This window comes from Camelina sativa, chromosome 19 (genome assembly GCF_030686135.1).
Source record: "Camelina sativa cultivar CO46 ecotype springtype chromosome 19, ASM3068613v1".
NCBI classification, from domain to species: Eukaryota; Viridiplantae; Streptophyta; class Magnoliopsida; order Brassicales; family Brassicaceae; genus Camelina; species Camelina sativa.
In genome coordinates, this window is record NC_141898.1 from 7,505,824 (window position 1) to 7,526,159 (window position 20,336).

The window sequence follows — 20,336 nt, forward strand, 5'->3', positions numbered from 1 at the left end:
TATCGTGGTGAACGTAACAATCGTTAAGTGTGAAAAGGAGGAGAGTGTCGGTAAATCATTGAGGCCGCTAATCATCAGTAATCATTCCACAAACACAAAGGTTATAGTGGTAATTAACTCTAGTGATCCGATCCGTTCATATATTCGACTTGCAAGTTGTTCTGTAACGAGCACGTAAAAGAGAGATGGTAGATTCCACGGTCCTTAAAACGACATCATCGTATCTCGAAGAGATAGCACAAGGCAACGGCAAAAGCGAGTTCGAGGGATTAATCTTGCAAGGCTTAGAACTCATCCATGTCGGGAAAGGAGTCTTACGATGTAAACTACTCGTCACAGATCGTGTCGCGGTACGTAACAAAACTACTCATCCATCGAATCGAATCGAGTTTTTCAATCTTTTTACTAACAACGAAAGATGATTTTTAGGGAGAAGATGGAGCTTGGCACGCCGGAGTGATGACGGCGGTAATGGATTCGATCGGAGCTGCTGCTGTGTACTCCACCGGCGACGGGCTAAATTCCTCTCTTGATCTTAACTCTTCGTTTTATTCAAGGGCCAAGATTCAAGTTCGCTTTCCTATCACTCATCTTAACTCATTTTTCACGTTGTATACATTAGATGAAACATGGAAATTACTAAATTAGGTAAGTGCATTATTACTATTATTAGTAGTAATAATTATACAAATCGCAGGAATCGGTAGAGATAGAAGCAAGAGTGAATGGGATTAATGGAGGATTAAAATCAGTTGTGATTGAGATCAGAAGAGAAACAAGTGGAGAAATCATAGCCACAGGAAGGTTGTGGATGTCCCCTCTTAGCGTCAAAGTCATACCCAATGTTTCTGATCTTCTTAGTAAGCTTTGATTTTTTTTCACATAAAATTACCAATATTGAAAATTTGATTCTCTTCAATCAAATACTAGTATCATACACACAAATGGCTTTTTGTAATAAATTAAGCACACCCATTAATTTAACATCATCCCTCTACATCCTAAGAAAATCCAAAATCCATTATATATAATAATCTAATTACATACAAATATATAGCTTTTTTTATAACACACGAACAGTACCATTTGTGATCAACCATTTCTGGATCTTAGTTTAATTTAACAACTTCCTCTTCTTCTTCTTCTCTCACACCATTAACCTTGTCATTTCTCACCTGATCTACCGTAGGACCATACGACCAGCTACACACAACGTAATAGATGACATTAACGAAGCTCAAGATCGCTAAAACCCAATAGTAATAGTCGTAGTGACCCTTGTTGATATTATCTTCAATCCAGCTAACGTTTCCCTTCTTTGAGCTACTTTTGACCGCATTTAGAATCACACTAGCCAAGATATTAGCCACCGCCATTCCTAGACCGAACAGCGAAGCAGCTATGCTGGACATGCTTTTAGGGAACTCTGTGTAGAAAAACTCTGTTTGTCCTATCCCGGTTAAGGCCTCTGCTAAACCGTGTAACACATACTGTGGTACCAGCCACATCGCTGAGATGTTCACTGTTGCGTCGGCGTTGTTTGCGAGTCCTTGGCTTATCGCGGTTTTCCTTCTGTAATGCTCAACAGTTGCCGAAAGCGCCATTGCTAAGAAGGATATGAACAGCCCTAATCCCATTCGAATCTTGACATTGACCCTAACCGGTCTGCCTTGGATCTTGGAAGCTAAAGGGAGGATTGCACGGTCGTACAGAACGACCCATGAGATTAAGGCTATGATTGTGAACATACCGAAAGATCCAGCTGGGATTTGGAAGGTCGAACCGCTGCTTAAACGTCGGTCCATTGATTTAGCTTGAAGCAACTGAAACGAGTTCTGGCTTACGTTTATCGACATCATTATCCCAGTGGACCATACCGGTATCACCTTGACCAACGCCTTGAGTTCCTCAACTTTGTCCGTTGTGCATAGCCTCCATGGGTTTAAGGCTAAACCATCAGAACCAAGGTCTTCCTCGCGGTTTTTTATGACACAAGCTTTGTTTATAAACCTAAACAATTGCTTGAAAGTGTCAATATAAAAAAAAAACAAAAAAACTAATCAAGAATTATATATATGAAATGGATTCCAATTTACCTCAATTTGTCACTTGGAGCTTTGACTTCAGAATCTTTCAAACGATAATAACACTCGTTGGAGTCATGATGATCCGGCAAACTTAACTTCCTGTTCACGTAAGCTGCAACAGCCACTTGAGCTAAACCAGTGAACAGACTCTTGCTCACGTTGCGTTTAACGTAGAGAGGAGAAGCGAAAACAAACAAGAACCCCGCGAGCAGCATGAGAATCGCGGGTATCCCAAACCCGATTTTCCATCCTAGATGATCTTGAATGTAAACAATGACGGTGAAAGCGATCAAGACAGCAACCGATGAAGAAGCGTAGTACCAACCAAAGAAGCTTTCAAGAACTCTCTCGTTCTTAGGATTCTCTTTGTTGTCCAATTGATCAGCACCAAAGGCTAAAGAACATGGCCTGATTCCTCCTGATCCAATCGATATAAGTGCGAATGCGGAATACAAAAGAGCCAATTGTGAAGATGTCGCCGAGCTGCAGTTGGTTCCGGCTGTTGCTAGACAAGGTGATGGCTTCACTTGCGGTAACATTGCCGTTAGCCATAGAACCACCATACCCTGCAACGTTTTGATTCAAAAAAATTATTAAAATGGTAGTAAAATCACTAAATTAAAACAGTATAAAATCAAAAATTGACATAGATCGAATAATAGTTACGTAAAAGAGAGGGTATATATACAGTGTGCACTGTGCAGGTTAGATTTTGTCGTTTTACAAAAATAAAAATGTAGTTTTTAATTCATTCGTAAGATGACTTCAAAGAAAAGTACTTCCAAGAACAAGAATCTAAGTTTTAGATCAGAGAACTATACGTACGTCAATTGGTCACAATCATACGAGAACATTATTATAATTTCTTACGGAAAATGATTGATACTCGAGATGAATGATTGCTATAGCTAGAGATTTCAAAATCAATTGATGTACTGATGTCACCATGTATGTATATGATAAGGTTTGTTTTTCAAGTGGGTGAGATAAAAAAAGGTTTGAGATCAAGAATGGGACGAGTAGTACAAAAACATGGGTCACACCAATCGATATTGCTTTCATGTCTAACACTTATATGTTGGCCAAAAACTAATGTCAAATCCTTAAATGGTGGCAAAATGTGGGTCAACTACGTCAGCCTTGACCCATATATATGGACTCATAATAATATATAACTGATCAAAATAATCAAAAAAATATAAATTCAAGCAGTGTGGTCTTTCGCAATCACAACTTGCGAAAGAAAGGCCATAAACCATAAGGTAAGCAACAAGATTTTGAAAAGAATAAAAATGGGATTATTTAATTAATAATGATGATTTAAAATACTTTTATGATGATTATTTAAGACATGTTATTATATAAACCCACATGGGACATATCAGAACACCTGGCTTCGAATTTAATAAAATCGACTTTGATATTTTTATTTTGTTGATGGACACACAAAAACATTAAAGAAAAGACAAAGCGGTTTAGTTTACATTTCATTGGACAGCAATTTCAGGGTAGCACATGCAACATGTGAAATTTTTTACTCTTAATGGAAAGAGGCTTCTATAGTGCTTAATCATATCAACTCTTAAAATAGAATTTTAACTGTATATATTATAAGTCTTACTATACTTTACGCAAATATATATACAGCTACCAAATGAGACAGGAAACGCACGGTAAAAAAAATATTACCATATCAAAAAAAAAAGTCACTATTTCGAGAATTTAAATATTTTTTTTTAAAAAAATTAGTTAGAAAACCTCGTACCATTTAATTTCTAAGGCTCTTAATTCTATGACTTGGTTAGATTTTATTGAATCCTCTTTTTGTTGTCGACACAAGTAAAGTCAAGTTCAATCATCGAAAACTGTCAAACCGGAATTTTAACTCACAATTACCGATGCCAAGTAGGTTCGGTCCAATTATCAGATGCCAAGTAAAGGAAAAACACGGATTACACACACCACCGCAAGATATGATTATTTTCACCCAAATTAGTCTTGAAAACATTCAAGTGTCTGAATTAAAAACTTTGTAACACAGAGTTGAAAACGAACCGGATTAAATCGGTAAAATGAAGAAGAATAAACCGGGAAATTGAGAGAGAGGGGGGACGGAAATTACCAGGAAACCGGAGAGAGAAGCAACGGCGATAGTGAGGAAGCGACCCAAATACGAATCTGAGAGGAAAGCTCCAACGAGAGGCAGGAAATTAGTAGCAGCGACCCACATGAACAAAACTGTCTGAGCTTTGGCAACTCCCAATCTGTAATCATTCATCAGGTAAAGAATCATGTTCTGTAACAACCCGTAGCTCGCCACTTTCTCGAACGCCTCGTTTCCTTCACCCAGTTTGTATATATAACAAGAAGAAGAGGGAATTTAGAATCAAGATTTGGGTTTTGTTAAAGAGAAGAAAAAATTAAAGTGAGAGATGTAATGTTTTAGTATTTACCAATGATGAAAGGCATAGTGAGAAGACCACCCTTGGCTCTGCTTCTTCTTCTACTACTACTTGGTTGAAGCATCTCCTTTGATGAGTCTTTTTGATCCGGAGGGTTCTCCATTGTGTTACCTTTCTTCAGCTTAGCTTAACGGGAAAGATAAGAAGAAGAAGAGAGAAGAAAGAAGAAGAAGAAGATCTTTGTCTTTGTGAGAGAGAGCTAAAAAGAGTTAATGCGATCTTATTTCAGTTCAGACAGCGAGGAATCTCTGTTTTCTGCGACGAGTGAGCAATAATAAATGGGGGCAGAGAGAGAGAGATATTTAAATATACTTACCATTCTTCTTTTTTTAATCTTAAGCCAAATAAATTAATACTACTACTCTACTTGTATCAATTTTTTAATCAACTTATTATCCTAATGGTTTTTAACTTCTTTTTTTATATAGAGTGAAGGTTATCCTATTTGCGTACGACAATTTTTGGTTTTTTAGTGGATTTTTCATTTTTTTTTACTACAAAAAAATTAGCTCAAACGAGTTAATTAGTAAAAAAAATTGTTTACATACATAATATTGTACGAAAATGTTATAAAAATAGGATTAAACGTCATTTTTCTTCTTAGTTATATAAAAACGTCAATTGATGGGTTTTTCATTCTTAGTTATATAAAAGTAGGAGGAAAGAAAGTTAGATTAAACGTCATTTTCCTAATCTTGCTAAAAACAAGTTAATTAATAAATGCCAGAAAAATATGTTTCTTTTTTAAAAAAACAAAATATATGGATATAGATATGAAAATTAACATATAAAGATGTGTATATATAGATATTTACAAAAAAAAACAACCAGTACATTGTACATTCAACTTTCAATGTTCCATGTTACTTACATCAAACATAAAAAGGTAGTGCTGTTCACTTGTTTTTGAAATAAATCCTTTTTTAAAAAATCTATTTCTATTTCAAGCCAGCAGAAATTTATTTGAAAATATGTTAATAAATGTAATCTTATTTAAATTGGTTTTTTAAATATATTGAGATGTCTCAACTTTTGAACATTGGAGTCGTCTTTGTAAGACATCTCATTAGTGTTCTAGGTTTTATAAGGGTTGCTGATCGCACACATGTTTACTTACTTACTCCAAGAGATCAGCCTATACTTGAAATTATGAGCTCAAAGCTTGCCAAGCGCATATCATTCTTAAGTAAGGGAATGAAGAAACTTCAATTTTTCTTCTTGACTAGTCACATATTTTCAATAATTCATTATCTTTCTGAAGAAGTCTTCTTCTAATGATCAGGCCTACATATAAATAAAGTTGTTCCATCTCTTCAACTTGAAAGGTTTACAAGTGCTAATCACAATCTTGTAACTAAACACGTAAAATAGCTTTCACAAATCACATCCCATTACCAAAAAGGAAGGGATCAAAATCATAACAAAAGTTTACTAATAATTGAGAAAAGGAAAACATCCCATGAGGTTAACAGCTTTTGTTTTGGCTGTCTCTCTTCCTCTTTTCTTGACAAATTGAAACTTTTCTAATTTGATTTCTTTCTTTCATTATAAAGAAATAGAAGAAGAGTCATCAAAGTAAGTGCAATCATATTTTAAAGTTTTTTTGTTGCTTCACTTTCTCCAAATCACACTAATAAGTCAACATTTCCACAAAGAGTTGGCCCAAAAAAAAAATACTAATAAAATAGTAGATACCACAACCATGTAACAATGTATGACCTTTATTTACTTCATGAATAAACTTTTTTTTTTCCGATCAAACCCTATATATTAAGTTATCGGAGATGACTCTCTTCGAGAGAACCAATTAGGTACCGACGAGCTTACATGGGAAAAACAGAAACCTCATGCTCTTGCACATTTCGCAAGTTTATCGGCACGAATATTATCCTCTCGGGGAATATATCTTATACTAAAACTAGCAAATCTATCTCCGAAATGAATAAAATCTTTCAATTCTGATGAAAAAGTCGGCCAATCCTCGATATTAGACGTCATCCTTAGGAGGTCTGAACAATCCGTAACAAAAAGAGCTTTATCCAAGTCCAACGCTAATAAGCACTCCATAGCCCAAATAAGGGTATCTAACTCTGCATGTAATGGGGATAAGCTTCTGCGCGATCCTTTTAGCCCCATGTGCAGGATTCTATCACCGATAGACGCAATCCAGCCATGCCCACTCCTATCCACCTCTGTATGCCAAGATCCATCTATACAACATACAAGAGATTCTTGAGGAATTGGGATCGAAGGTATGCTTGCTTCTACTACCGCTGGTGCTAAGTCTCTGTTATTTGCTCTTCTCCAAACTTTTTCTTCTTGGATAGCTTTCTCCAGTGTATCTTGCGGATATTCAGAGATATTTTCAAACACTTTCTTATTTCTTCTCTTCCAAATGTACCACATAATCCACGGGAACATTCTCAAGTTTTGATCAGTTGCACCAGAGTTTTTACCACGCCCATATAGAAAATCGAGGTTGCTATATAGGGAAGATGAAGGGAATACCATAGGATGTGAGGGGATTTTCGATAAAGCTCATACTTGATGGGCTGGGAGGCATTCAAATAGCATATGGTTTATAGTTTTCTCCTCCGCTCCACATCTAGGACAAACTTTATCTCTACCAATATGGCGATAATGCAGACGTTGACATGTTGCCAAGCACCCAGTCACACATTGCTACACGAAAGGCTTAAGCTTCCGTGATGTTTTTAACTTCCATGCTTGCGCCTTAAGTGTCGTAACACTAGGTCCCTGAGAAGGGAGGTCACCAGCAGGGCGAGAGCTATCTCTCGCCGCTTCATATCCAGATTTGACTGTAAAATTTCCAGACTTTGTCAGAGTCCAAGAATAACCGTCCCTCGAGGCATTCAAGCTCGGTTTAATCCCCAAAATAAGGGTAATTTCTTTCGGGGGGAAGAGTTCTCGAAGACGTTTAATTTTCTACTTTTTTGTGTTAAAATATATCAAGGTGTTAACACAAATCAAAAGATTTCTCTCATTATTTAAACTTTGGGGTGGCCGTGTTGGCGTATCTGGGATCCATGGTTCAGTCCAGATGCACGTATTAAAACCCGAGCTTATGATCTTACGAATTCTGTACGAAAGAACATGATTTGCTGCCAACATACAGTAGTACTTTATCTAAGAAGTTTCGGACTTTACAATGTACAGTAGTAGTAATTACTTCGAAGATAGTAAATTAAATTAGTTTTTTCCCTCTGCTAATGTCGCTTTTAGACCAAACCCCATTACTTATCCCCAAAAGTTTCTCTAATAAAATAGGTTAGACTACGACCATCCATTCCAAATTGACAATTATAGTTTTGATGTGACTAAATCCGAATAGTGAATGCAAAAATAAAAACATTCATCAAAAATATCTAACGAAAACAAATACTTCTAGATTTTGAGAATATGAAATGTGTTATATACAATACTATAAAAATATATGTGGATAGAAACTGAAGTATATATATACTTATCATTGGTATTTAATTTGTTAAGGTAACATCCAAAAAATAAATAAATATAAGTATATTTTTTAAAAAATTGATTGTTTAATTAGTTACCATAAAGTTATATCATTGCAGATCATAAGACTCATTAATTTAGTAGAACCCAGAAACTTAAAAACAAAAATCATTATCTGAAATTTGTTGTGGTCTTTGATGTTCATATATTTTACCCTGTTTTCCCTTAATATATTCACATCTTTTGCATCTTTTGCTATCCATTTTGACCATTATTGCATAGCTTTAGGACTGTTCTTGCATTAGAGTTTAGTTGCATTACATTTGCATATTTTCATGCATAAACAGGTGATTTTGGAGCTTAAGGAGCATGGAAGCAATGCTGAGGAGAAGTGAAGCAATCATGAGGAGAAAGCAAGAGAGCTAAGGCTGAAGAACCAAGGTCCGGAGTCTAACTCGACTGCCCACTCAACCAGACACTCGACCGTGTGCTGAGAGGGACTCGACCGAGTGGGAGGAGCACAAGAGGAGCCAACTCGACCGGTCACTCGACCGAGCACCAGGTCGAGTTGGTCGAGCCGCTTGGCTATTTTGTCTTCTAGCGTTTTTAGGGCTTCCACTACATTTTCTATATAAGGGCTTGTACTTGCAGCCACCAAAAGGTCCAGCTTTTTAGAGAGTCTAAAACCTAGTTTTTACCTTTTTTAGAATTATTCCTTTTGCATTTTTATTTTCTTAGATCTTGTACTTCTTTTAAAAAGGAGAAAAAGACTAAATTCTTCAATATTGTTGGTTTCATAACTTTCTTAATATTGAGAATTTGAGTTTGGTTCTTTCTTCAATATTGTAGATCTTTGATTTATCTTTCTAATGATGCAAGTTTCAGTATTTTCTGGGTTTATGATTTTGATGTTCATCATGTATGCTTGTGAGTAGTTGCTTAGGATCTTGAGGATGGGTTAGGCTGGGTTGTGTTTGAGGTTTGTTTGATTTGGTCAAGCTTGATTGTTGTAGATCTCTTCTAGGCTAGATGTTCTTAATGATGATCCTATATCTGAGAGAGTAGGATCTGATTTCAAGCCTCTTAGCATCACACCAATGTCTAAGGAGCATAGATAATGCTAGATCTAGAGACTATCATTAGGCTTGCTAAGAGATTAGAAGTCTTGTTTGATTTTTTGACATATTGCTTAATGCCTGCTTGTGTAGATTCTTTACTTTGTGAGAACAATTCTAGAGATGCATGAGTTTGATTGTTTCTTGCCATGAGAGTGGATTAAACATGTCTTAGAAATATATGTCTAGAGATTAGCTCAAGTTGTTTGAGATTTGTTGACCAGGTTAGATGACCTCAACCATAGTCCAGCCCATGAATCCCTCCTCAAGACCTTCCTTGTTTATTGATTTCTTAGCTTAAATCCTGTTGTTTGATCGTTGTTTGATTCGTTTTGGTATTGCTCTGTTTTTCTTGTATTGCTCTGTTTTGCGTATTTGTCCAGCTCGACCCTGCACTCGATCGAGTGCTTGCTCGAGTTCCAACCCAGAACTTGTGTTTATGATTTATGTTTGTCTTGTTTCACCCTAGTTGCATTTCTGTTGCATTCATTTAGTATCTTGTTCATTACTTACCTTGCATTAGTTCAATTCTTGCATTTCCATAGTTTCTATTTCTGTTTGTCATAATCACTATGTTCCATTTGCATTTAGCTCCTAGTTCTTGTAGTTTTACTTTCTGCACTTTCCATTTCATCATAGGATTGTTAGTGACAAACAACCTTTACATCTGGCTTGACTTAGACTCATATGCACATCTTGATTGTTCACAAATACTCAGATTGGATTGACACCTCTTATACTACAATTGCATAAGGGAAATTGAAACACCCTAACATCCATTCATTCATAAGTCATCATTCCATACATCATTCACCACCAGCTACAAAAATAGTCATTTTCAGTCTTTATTGCATCCACATCTAAATACCAAACTCCTGACATTTAAAATAATTCGGAATTAATCAAGACATCAACTATAGAATTCTCCGGTTTATAAACAACAACAAAAAAAAATCTCTTAAAATATTTTCTTAGATTTGAAATTATCATAAAAAATATATTTTTAAAAAAGGTGAACAAAAAGCCATAATGATGAAAGTGACATGGTCATTTGCCTTGCACGTGGGTGTTGGATACTCTGCAATCTCCTTTTTGACAAACTTATTAATCTACTACTACTCATTATGTCATTTCATTATAAAATTGTGTGTGATCATCATAACTAGTTTACTTTCTGATTGTTAAAACTACTTTTAGTTAGACTCGTTGTACCTTAACACCTACCTTAACACAAAAACCAAACACGAATTGGTTGGCTAAACCGATTTCAAGAAAATCCAAATTCAAACGACACTGCTACATATGGAGAAGAAACTTTATATTAAAACACATAACACATAACACTGTATGTCGATATAACAAAAAAGTAAATGCTAACATATTTTGGTTTTTACTATTGGCTTTTCAGCTTTTATGAAAAAAAGAGGCTTGTGAAATAGCACAGTCCAAAGAGATGTTCACGATACATATATTTTGGCGAATATTTTATTTACGACTTACCGAGTGGAAAACATTACAGAATCTTTAATTTTGATTATTGATATATAAAAATGGTGTGAATATATGAAGAGATTGTGGACGAAGATAATTCTGGGACAGTTCCAAAAGAAGAAACTGTTGAGAAATTGGATTTGTCTGAAACACGTTATTATTATTATACAAAGATTGCTTGACTTACACGCCAACCCCTAAAATTTTTCTTCCATTTCTTACTTCAAGAAGGAAAGATCTATTGAGGTATGTGTCAGGTTTCAGACTTAGTTTTTCTTCTCAAATTCAAAGAAAAATAAATATATTTTGTCAGACCTCATTTTTCTCACCTACTCGCCTTTCTTATTCAATGTTTTGGTCTCTCTAATTTTTTTTTTCTTCTAATTCTGTTCAAAATCCCTTCTCTATTTACACACAAGTTATTTACCAGCTTGTCTCCTTCTTCTTGTTGTGATTATTGGAATTTAGAAGTTGGGGTTTTAATACTCTGTTTAGTTGTTTGTTAAATACTCGTTGGAAAAATAAATTCCAGTCTTGCAGAAAAGTTAATGTCGAAATTATTATTATTATCAAAAAATTGTTAGAAAATTAACAAAACCAACAACGCGTTTTATTTCACTTACAAATATGTATGTATGTACAAAGGACCCTCTCTTTTCTAGCTCCTACTCTCTTTTTCTGTTTTTGTTTTTTTTAATCTAAATTCATGAACATGCCTTTGATATTTCAACACTCTATTGTCCCCTTTCTTATCATAAGTCAAATCAATCTATTATCCTAAATCTCAAAAAAAAACTCTTGTCACATTTTTGTATGCACCTTCTATTTATCCTCGGAATCAATAATCGTAAATTCAAACGTTAAATCATCCATCATATGGGAAACAATACATACTATTTTAAAATTTTTAGAAACACTCATATACTTTGATTCACTATCAAACTGTTTAGGTGAAAATACATGCCACCAAAAAAAATACTACTAGTAGTAGTAGACTTTCATTTGATCAATAATTATAACTTGAAAAAGAAAGTGAAAGAGGTGCGCTTGTCTTGTAAAGTCCCCCCCCCCCATTGTTTCAAGGGTTACACAAAAGAATGTCCCTCGTAATCATGAAATGAGCTGTGTTACATCAACTCTCTAGATCTTCCCACTTTTTATTTTCTTTAATCATAAACGTCACTTCCAAGTATTTTATACTCCATTATTAGTCTACACTTTCCTCGCTTGATTTCTTCCTTGAACAATAAATTGTGCATCATTATTATCAGGTACATGCACGCATCAGTAAGTAAAAATGTACTAATTACAAGAAATAATGTGAAGTCTCTCTCAACTAACATAATATGATGATGGCTATTAATGTGTTTACTCATTATTAAAGAAGTTACGATCGACACAACATTTAAAGTTAGTGTTCATGGCAAGCTATGTGTCTAAATAATAGTGTTTATTTATTTATTCTATTTCACAACTATTATTGTTTTGTAACCAAAAAAAAAAACTAGCTAACTATTATTGTTTCAAAGCCAATGCATCACTTACTAGCAAAAGATGTGTTTTAGATGAAGAAAAGGTTACACATTCGGAATCCAATGATAATTTTCACATTATAGTAAATGTAATAAGTTAGTTTTTTGGACGGGATACAAAGAAATGAATACAGCAAAGAGGAGATTTTCTAACTTACAACAACATTATATTTTATTTCTTGAGTTTCTTTCTTCATTACATATACAAACAAGAAAAAGATTAGAAGAAGAGTTTAGGATGATTAGTATATGTGATTCGAATGATCTCAAGCAGATTCTTCGGACCACTCGTGTAAAGTAGGAGTCTTGACTCCTATATCCTTCATGTCAAGAATATTCGCTGATCCAACGGAAGTAACGACAATGTTAGTTCCTTTCTCCGAAGATGACAATGAAGAAAACAAGATTTCTAACAAAGGAGATGACTTTGTTAAACCACAAAGACAAAAAAAAACACCAAACAAAAGTTTTTTACCGGTATGGATCTCTGGTGTTGCAGCAGCTGTGGCATCTGTGATAACAGTCACATTTGGATAATCCAGCTCCACTGCATCAAAAACCGTTTGCCGGATACAATTCGGTGTTTGAATACCTGCACAAAAAAAGGGTTACAGAAACAAAAAAGAGTCCAACAAAAGTTTCATGATAGTGTTAAGACTCTTGAACATACTCACCAGCAATCACTAACTTGCTGACACCAGAAGTTTGCAAGAAGGAATGAAGATTGGTTCCAAAGAAAGCGCTGAAACGGGTTTTAACTATCTTATAGTCTTCTTCTTCTCTAATGACCAATCCATCTACCAATTCTGAACCTACGGTGCCTTTAACAGTTGGCCCGACTTTCTCAGAATTGTAGTGATGGCGTCTGAATATTTCAACATCTCTTCCTTGAGGATCATGTTCCCTAACAACCTAAAAAAACGATTAAGAAGCTCTCATTTCTCATCAATAGTACTTACTACAGTTGACTTAGAGAAACTAAAGATCTTACACTTAGATTCTAAAAACAGAGCTTGCAAGCAAAATATAACAAAACAGAGCTTAGTTTTGGATTCTGCTAACGAATTCTTCTTATAGCAGGACACAACCCTATCATGAGAAAACTGCTACAACTCCATCAATACCATGAGAAATACTATGAGAGATGAAGGAGAAAGTACCCAAATCACGAGGATTCCACGCTGCCTTGCGAGTTCTACGACTCTGATAACATTAGCAACTATAGATTTCCCACCTTTCACTTGCATAACAGAATCTTCCTCTATGAAATCGTTCTGCCCACACAAAAACAAATATTTCAACATATACTCCCCAAATCCCAAAAACACACACACCAGCGAAACCCTATCACTACCAAATTACAAGATATTCACATGTTGAGAGACCTGCATATCGATAACGAGTAGAGCCGTGTTCGTCCATCTCTCGGCCATGGTTCCAAGCACAGAGATTTGCTTGAATTGCTAATTCTACTAGATCAATAGGCTCTTTCTCATCGTAATAATTTAGAGAATCTCGGCCCATGGCTTGTGTCTTCTTGTTCGGCCCAACAATAAAGAAAACACAACAGTTGTCTCTATTCCGGTTTGCTAAACATTTCGCCTAAGTTTAAGATAATCTAAACCGACTAGTATTAATCAAGGAACAAGACAAACGTTGCCTACCTTAAAATTTAAACCTGCTAAAGCATCACATCACAAGAGAGATTCACAACCGACCAAGACACATGAAAAAGCCACAGTAGAAAGAATCTCCTGTATTAACAGACTTTAGTTTTTTTAACTTATAAGAGGAAATTGAAAAATAAGCTAAGGTAAATAAAACTCTTCTTTTTGCAGGAATCACACAATCTCTATGACCCGGGCTTGGATATCTCAAGGTAAACCATTTGAGTATAGCCATTGAACACTGACTTATCCAGCCGACCTAAACCCACTCGTTGGAACAGACGGTGCTTCCCATCTGCTACGATTGGTGGAGTCGAACGAGCAGGGTCATACCGCGATTGATGTGTCAATGATGGTCCTGCAACCGGAGGTAGCTCCCAATACACATCGAGAATCGATTCTACGTACCGACTGTTTTGAAAATGCTGATTGTATGAGATTGGCGTGTTCGTGTGGTTAAAATCGTCTCTCATCTCTCCTTTAACCCCCCACCATGTTTCACCTGGTCCACACAGTTCCTCTGTATCAACTGCTTTTTCCCAGAACTTCTTCCTCTTTGATCTCATCCTGGCTTCATCGCTGTCTTTGAAACAACTGTGTCCGCCTCCTGGAGAAACAAAACAATCCATATGAGAATCAATCCAATTCTAAATCCATGTTGATCACATATCTGATCTCTTTAGAACCCCCACCTCTTATATATGACTGGTCACATATCTGTCTCAGGGAATAGTGATCTCCAGTTCCTGTATCGTAGTTATCCTCGAAAATAAGATGTCGGAAACCAGCTTTCAGTGCTTGCTTTAGCCTGCTCATTTTCAAATATGTTAAAAAAAAAAATCAGTGAATTCTTAGCAAATGCAATATGAGAAAGAGATGAGAAATGAAAAAACTACCTTTTGAGTTCATTCTGATGGTCATCAAAGAAGACAATAACGCGACTGAGATCTGTTATTCCGTGTTTTCGCAACACAGTCTTCCAATCAACACTTCCGAAATCAACAAAATCTTTGCCTGCAAAGTACGTGCAGTTTCCATCTACATAGGCAGGTCCCTTTCTTAAATACTTCTCGGGGTGCCTTGGGGTAAGTGAGATAATAGGTGTATCTGGCATGGCCTGCCGCAGAACCCAAGTGGAGTGTCCCTTAAAAGCACCACTCTCAATCATCAGATCTGGCTTAAGCCAACGGGCCATGAACCATAACCCAAAGCTGTGATCAAAACCCATTCCATACATGTTGTTCTTGATAGGCCGTGTTTCATATATAGGCACAAACTCTTCTAGACCCTTGAGTAAATCTTTTGAGGTCCATTCAACTTCTTTTCCATGTTTCGATCTGCCTTTTGCCAAGGACAAAAATTATATACTTCCATAGCAACAACAAAATTAAACAATGTATTCCCTAAAAATCACTCGTAATGGTTCTTCTCCATTGATTTTGTCTACACACAGCACAACCACTACTATCTAGAGACCACTAGAAGCTACAAAGCCTTCAATTCAATGGAAACCTAGATTTCAAATCTACAAGGAATCAATTCACAATGTTGAACCACAAAACGAATCAACGGTTCAAGAAACAGAGATCTCGAGTGCTTACACCAAGGAACACCGAGGGCACCGAAGTCCGATTCGAGGCCATCAAGACCGAAGAAGCCGATCCGAGCAGCGGGATCGAAGCCGGAGATGCAGACGAAGCTGTGAGAATGTAAAGCAACGGAGATGAGGAAGAGAAGGACGAGGAAGAGGAGAGCGAGAATGAGACAAGGCCACCACTGATGACCGATCCGAGAAAGGAAATTGGAAGCAAGGAGGTAGATGTGTGGGCGTTTGGTCTTAGATTCGTCGGTACCGGATTCGCCGGAAGCAGATAGATCGGCGTCTGAGTGAGGACGGCGAGATGAAAGCGCCCGATCCAGCATCGTCGTTGGAGTTTTCGGTGACTGAGAGTGCCACAGTGATTGCCCACTGCTCATCCCTCCTCTCTCCATTAATATTCTTTTCTTCTTTTTTTTTTTTTCTCTCTCTCTCTTTGGAGTTTGGTCAATTTATTCAATTTTTATAATCTATAAATGAATGACTAAATAACCAATTTCATTTATCCCGGTTTGGTCTTTAATTCAACAATTCAAACCAATTTCGTCTATCCGGTTATAATGTAGGATCACTTTTTTTTATGTTGTTGTGTTCAAGAAACTAAATCCGATTTATACGTTTACAATACAAAATATTATATATAATATTATATATAAAATTATGTAAAAATATATGTTAGAATAAATAAATAATAATAAATTATAAACTAAAATTATTAAAAATATATTTATTTAATTTAGATTAATAACATATGAACATTAATATAAATTTTAAAAATTTAAATATATGTAGTTAAAAGTAAAATATATATATATTAAAATAATATTATGTGATTTTAGGCGGTCTAAACAGTCTCTAGACATATATTGAGCGCTTAGCGCCTAGACCGTTTTTTTTAACATGTATATGTTATATATTTGGTGAAAGTATTAATTTATTGAGTTTTATTTTTTACTTTCAAGTAAATATGCGATTAGTAATTTTAGGAGTCTCCACAAATTCACAGAGAAATCGTAACCCGGCTAGAGAGTTACAGAACTGGACTTGTTCAAATTTCTCGTCTCCAGTTTTGTATAAGAACACCTTCGTCTTCGTACGTTCTTCAGTTTCCATCTCGAAATTATCTTTGTATCCAGTGAACGTTACGACGAGATCGTTTCTTTTAGTAAAAGACACGAATTCAACTTGATAATCGTAGATATGATCATGTACGGAGATGAAACTCGAGGTTGAAAGGCTTATAATCTTGTTCCATGATGATCCGGTTTTCTCCATAACCGAAATCTTAATCTCCTTCCTGCACGTTTCGTACTCTGTGATACAGAGTTTTTGGCTTGTAACGCCTAACCATGAACACGTCACGCCTTGGTTGTAAACCAAAAGAGGGAATTTTCGGTATTCATGGGTTGAGAGATTAAAGCATAGGATAAACCGGTCAGTACTAGACCGGTAAGCAATCCAATAGAGGTATTGGTCCAATAGTGTACCTCTTCTGTCTCTGTAATACCAATCAGGATTAGGAATCCGTAGGCTCTCTCTCCAAGAACCGGTTCTAAATTCGAAAACATGCGCCGTGGAAGCATCACGCCGGTTGATAAACTTTACGACTTTGTAATCGTCGTGAACCGGGTCATAACCGAAACCCAGAATGTTCGAATCTGGGTATATACCGGGATTTGGTAAGATCTTAAATTGCTTCGAAGATGGATTCCAAACCATAAAAGTGTGATTCTTTAAGGTAACACATAACGTCCCGTCACAATGAAGCACGCATGTGGATTCATCGATCATCGACTGATCCAAAGGGAAATCGAGTTTAAGAGGGTTTGTAATAGCCGGACGCTTGCTTTCCACGTCAAGCATGTAGAGATCCTTGTCGTAAAACGACACAAACTTCGCCGGAGAATTGTTTTGGTACAATTCTATGAATCCACGGTGGTTGATGAGACCTCTCCATGTCTTGCTGACGCATTTGAATCGAGCAAGATCCTTCGTCGATAGCCTCACTAGTATCTCAATGGCTAATTCATCCGGGAGATATTTCGTCATTTCTTCTTTTTCTATGGTTTGAAGATGTTTCGTGGATTTGCATTTCAATTTATAAAAGAGACAATTTGTACAACTCATTCGCGTGTTTGGTCATCATTAACTTTATCTTTCACGATGACTACTCTACACAAATTGATTTATTAATTACTAAAATATTTTAATGCAATTATTTGACAGGTAGTTGAAGACTAATCAACCATTTTATTTATTTAATCAAATCTATACTATTAAAGCAAAAAATACTCGTAAACCAACTTTTATACCATAATTTTCTTTTGATACTTTTTAAATAAAAATGTTAGTATTTAATAATTATTCATATATTTATATATCATTGAAATAAATTTTTCTAACCTTTCAAATTAAGTCGGATACTAGCTGGTCATTTAATAGTAGGATTAGTTGACCCGATTTTCTCATCAATATTTATCATTGATTATCAAAATGAAATTAAATCTTGGCAACTGAAATTTTCAATGGTTTTAATTTAAACCATATATTTTTATTTCCAAATCTTACAAAATTGCTTGATTGTAAAGATTTCATTAACTGCAAATCTAAAACAATCTTATGAGATAATCATATATTAACTGCAAATCTAAAACAATCTTATGAGATAATCTTACACAAGAAATATTCATATTTTAGTTATAACAAAACAAAAAAAACAAGATAATTTTAGGAGATTTGACATATAAAATACTATTAACTTCTAAATATATCTAATCTCACTATAAAAACAATAGTTCTTAACCATTGAAATATCTCAAATTTAAATTTCTGATTTTTTATAAATATTTTAGGAAAAAACAAAAAAACAAAAAAAAAAATTACAATTAATATTTATGCATATTTTTTGTCACAGTTTTAGGAACAAAGAAATAATTCCAGTTTAATTTTGAAAAAATTACCTAATTACAATTTTAAATAAAAATTAAATTACTTTAAAATGTATTTTGAAATAGTAAAGTATTCATTATAGCCTTAATAATATAAAGTTAATTAATATATAAGATATGTGAAACTAATAAAGATCAATTCAAATTCATTTTAATAAATATATAAAGTATATCTAGATCAACTTATTTGTAACTACTCTCTAAAACACAAGATATACAAGAAATATCTTTAAAAATATCTTATGTAACTAATATATTTTGTAATCATAAATAAAAATAATATATATTTATGAAAATAAACTATTTCATGTATTACATTTGTTGTTTAAACAAAGTTATAAAAAAAATCATTTTTAAAAAACAAAAAAGCAAAGAAATTTGTATTTGTATTTGTATTTGTATTTCTAAATAATAATTACCCAAAAATAATTATATAAACTCGAAAATTCAATAGTTACAATTGGTTGACTATATTGTATTACTATAAATTTATGCAAAATTGAATATTAATAAGTAGCTTTTTAATTTATTTACTATGAACAAATCTTCTATTGCATAAAGAATAAATTATATTGAAAAAAATGTGAGAAAATCACAAAATTTAGTTATGTTCTTATCCAAAATTGTTGGACAATAAAAAATTAAGGATTAATGATGTTTTATCTCGTCCCTATCCGTTAAATTTTTTTTATGTTCTCTTTTAACTGTTTTTTTACGGGTAGGGACAAGATGAAACATGACATGACATGACAAGACGGGATAGGACGAGATATATGTGCAATAGTCCAAACTAAACCAAATTAAAAACTGATATTTGGATTTAACACTTTTAAACATACAACTATGGCTTAAAAACTGCAAAACTTTCATTGCATATTTGTTACCCTACCAAAGATTAATGATGTCTAAACAACATACTTATCTAAATATGTTTAACATTTACCATATACTTAAACCAAATATAATACTCGAAACTTTTAAAAATTTTGAAATTATAAAAAATACATAAACCAAAATATTTGATGTATTCAAAATATATATATATATATATATTAATTACAGCATGTGTTATTCCCTGTTATACATGCTGTAGCAGCACGGGTATCACCGAGCTAGCATTACAGCTAATCGGTCCGTCATCACGAATTTTTTAATGATAAAGAGAAGTCTTTCATGATTACGTTCATAAATGTATTTATTACCAAAATATTTGAATGCAATTTTTGACACGTATTTGTAACAACAAAAGCGTTTGATGTGCAGGTTTAGCATTTGTTTAGGCATTACGTTCATCAAAAATTATACGTACCCGTTTCTCTCGCAAGCCTTTAAAGTTTAAATAAATTTTTGCTCAAATTAAGACTTTTTTGTGTGCTTTATGCGTCGAGAGTGGCTTTGGTGGGATCACTAACAAGTGACAGGTCTCTTGCAACTTCTTTAGACAAAACATGAATGCCCAGTTTGCAACCTATGATAATGGATTAATGGGTTATCGTATAGAATACTGATCACAGGGTGCAAATTTAAAGCCTTGCTTCAAACAGTTGAAGAACGAAAATTAATTACACTTTAGTGGCAGCTTTGTCAGTTGGAAGAATGGTAAATAACACATCACTATAACATCTGATCTAAGTATAAACTAATACACGAATCCTCCAAATACCTTGACTTGGAAGCCCTCCACACACAATATTCAAATACTTCTCAATGAACACAACATACAAAAAGTTGTGCATATGTGTGTGGAGGACCTCCATGTCAAGGGGCCAGGATGATATATGTAACAAAACTTCGAGGAGTGACAATAACTTTTGTTATGTTAGGCTGCGGAGAGAGTAGTAGAGATGAAGAGACTCCAAACGAGACGGAAGGGTTTTTATAAGCTGCGAAAAACATAGGGTTTTGATTTTGAAGAATTTAATTACTTTATAAAAAAATGACCTAAAAACCAAAAGAAGAT

At 34.6% G+C, this 20,336-nt stretch overlaps 5 protein-coding genes across 6 annotated transcripts; 1 reads left to right on the forward strand and 4 right to left on the reverse strand.

The window, feature by feature from the left end:
* Nucleotide 1: 1 nt before the first annotated feature.
* On the forward strand, nucleotides 2-1,010 carry LOC104765453 (uncharacterized). Its single transcript, XM_010489165.3, has 3 exons — nucleotides 2-350; nucleotides 430-570; nucleotides 698-1,010. The coding sequence occupies exons 1-3, from the start codon at nucleotides 186-188 to the stop codon at nucleotides 869-871; spliced, it is 480 nt and encodes a 159-aa protein (XP_010487467.1). The 5' UTR covers nucleotides 2-185; the 3' UTR covers nucleotides 872-1,010.
* Nucleotides 898-5,168, reverse strand: LOC104765452 (protein NRT1/ PTR FAMILY 1.1). The gene is made up of 4 exons (XM_010489164.3): nucleotides 4,541-5,168; nucleotides 4,210-4,427; nucleotides 2,097-2,653; nucleotides 898-2,010 (listed from the first exon to the last, which is right to left on the reverse strand). The coding sequence occupies exons 1-4, from the start codon at nucleotides 4,650-4,652 to the stop codon at nucleotides 1,110-1,112; spliced, it is 1,788 nt and encodes a 595-aa protein (XP_010487466.2). The 5' UTR covers nucleotides 4,653-5,168; the 3' UTR covers nucleotides 898-1,109.
* Nucleotides 5,169-12,216: 7,048 nt separating this feature from the next.
* On the reverse strand, nucleotides 12,217-13,688 carry LOC104765455 (putative inactive nicotinamidase At3g16190). The gene is made up of 5 exons (XM_087501856.1): nucleotides 13,550-13,688; nucleotides 13,325-13,438; nucleotides 12,839-13,076; nucleotides 12,640-12,756; nucleotides 12,217-12,504 (listed from the first exon to the last, which is right to left on the reverse strand). Exons 1-5 carry the CDS (start codon nucleotides 13,595-13,597, stop codon nucleotides 12,431-12,433), a joined length of 591 nt encoding a protein of 196 aa, XP_087357982.1. The 5' UTR covers nucleotides 13,598-13,688; the 3' UTR covers nucleotides 12,217-12,430.
* A 122-nt stretch (nucleotides 13,689-13,810) lies between these two features.
* LOC104765456 (uncharacterized) lies at nucleotides 13,811-15,887 on the reverse strand. 2 transcript variants are annotated; one of them, XM_010489169.3, is made up of 4 exons: nucleotides 15,433-15,887; nucleotides 14,728-15,172; nucleotides 14,524-14,639; nucleotides 13,811-14,438 (listed from the first exon to the last, which is right to left on the reverse strand). In XM_010489169.3, exons 1-4 carry the CDS (start codon nucleotides 15,821-15,823, stop codon nucleotides 14,017-14,019), a joined length of 1,374 nt encoding a protein of 457 aa, XP_010487471.1. In that variant the 5' UTR covers nucleotides 15,824-15,887; the 3' UTR covers nucleotides 13,811-14,016. The 2 variants fall into 2 exon arrangements, with proteins under 2 accessions (XP_010487471.1, XP_087357981.1); XM_087501855.1 differs by having other exon boundaries at nucleotides 14,728-15,168; nucleotides 15,433-15,877.
* A 328-nt stretch (nucleotides 15,888-16,215) lies between these two features.
* LOC104765457 (putative F-box protein At3g16210) lies at nucleotides 16,216-17,638 on the reverse strand. The gene has a single exon (XM_010489170.2). It carries the CDS (start codon nucleotides 17,553-17,555, stop codon nucleotides 16,386-16,388), a length of 1,170 nt encoding a protein of 389 aa, XP_010487472.2. The 5' UTR covers nucleotides 17,556-17,638; the 3' UTR covers nucleotides 16,216-16,385.
* Between the last annotated feature and the right edge of the window lie 2,698 nt (nucleotides 17,639-20,336).

Coding starts and splice junctions, on each gene's coding strand:
- LOC104765453 (XM_010489165.3), top strand. CDS start 186: ATGGTAGATTCCACGGTCCTTAAAACGACATCATCGTATCTCGAAGAG. Junction 351..429: donor TCGTCACAGATCGTGTCGCG/GTACGTAACAAA, acceptor GATGATTTTTAG/GGAGAAGATGGAGCTTGGCA. Junction 571..697: donor ATTCAAGGGCCAAGATTCAA/GTTCGCTTTCCT, acceptor TACAAATCGCAG/GAATCGGTAGAGATAGAAGC.
- LOC104765452 (XM_010489164.3), bottom strand. CDS start 4,652: ATGGAGAACCCTCCGGATCAAAAAGACTCATCAAAGGAGATGCTTCAA. Junction 4,428..4,540: donor CACTATGCCTTTCATCATTG/GTAAATACTAAA, acceptor AACTGGGTGAAG/GAAACGAGGCGTTCGAGAAA. Junction 2,011..2,096: donor GCTCCAAGTGACAAATTGAG/GTAAATTGGAAT, acceptor GCAATTGTTTAG/GTTTATAAACAAAGCTTGTG.
- LOC104765455 (XM_087501856.1), bottom strand. CDS start 13,597: ATGGCCGAGAGATGGACGAACACGGCTCTACTCGTTATCGATATGCAG. Junction 12,757..12,838: donor CAGCAAGTTAGTGATTGCTG/GTGAGTATGTTC, acceptor TTTTTTGTGCAG/GTATTCAAACACCGAATTGT. Junction 12,505..12,639: donor AACACCAGAGATCCATACCG/GTAAAAAACTTT, acceptor CCGTTGGATCAG/CGAATATTCTTGACATGAAG.
- LOC104765456 (XM_010489169.3), bottom strand. CDS start 15,823: ATGGAGAGAGGAGGGATGAGCAGTGGGCAATCACTGTGGCACTCTCAG. Junction 14,640..14,727: donor CATCAGAATGAACTCAAAAG/GTAGTTTTTTCA, acceptor GAAAATGAGCAG/GCTAAAGCAAGCACTGAAAG. Junction 14,439..14,523: donor TGACCAGTCATATATAAGAG/GTGGGGGTTCTA, acceptor TTGTTTCTCCAG/GAGGCGGACACAGTTGTTTC.
- LOC104765457 (XM_010489170.2), bottom strand. CDS start 17,555: ATGAGTTGTACAAATTGTCTCTTTTATAAATTGAAATGCAAATCCACG.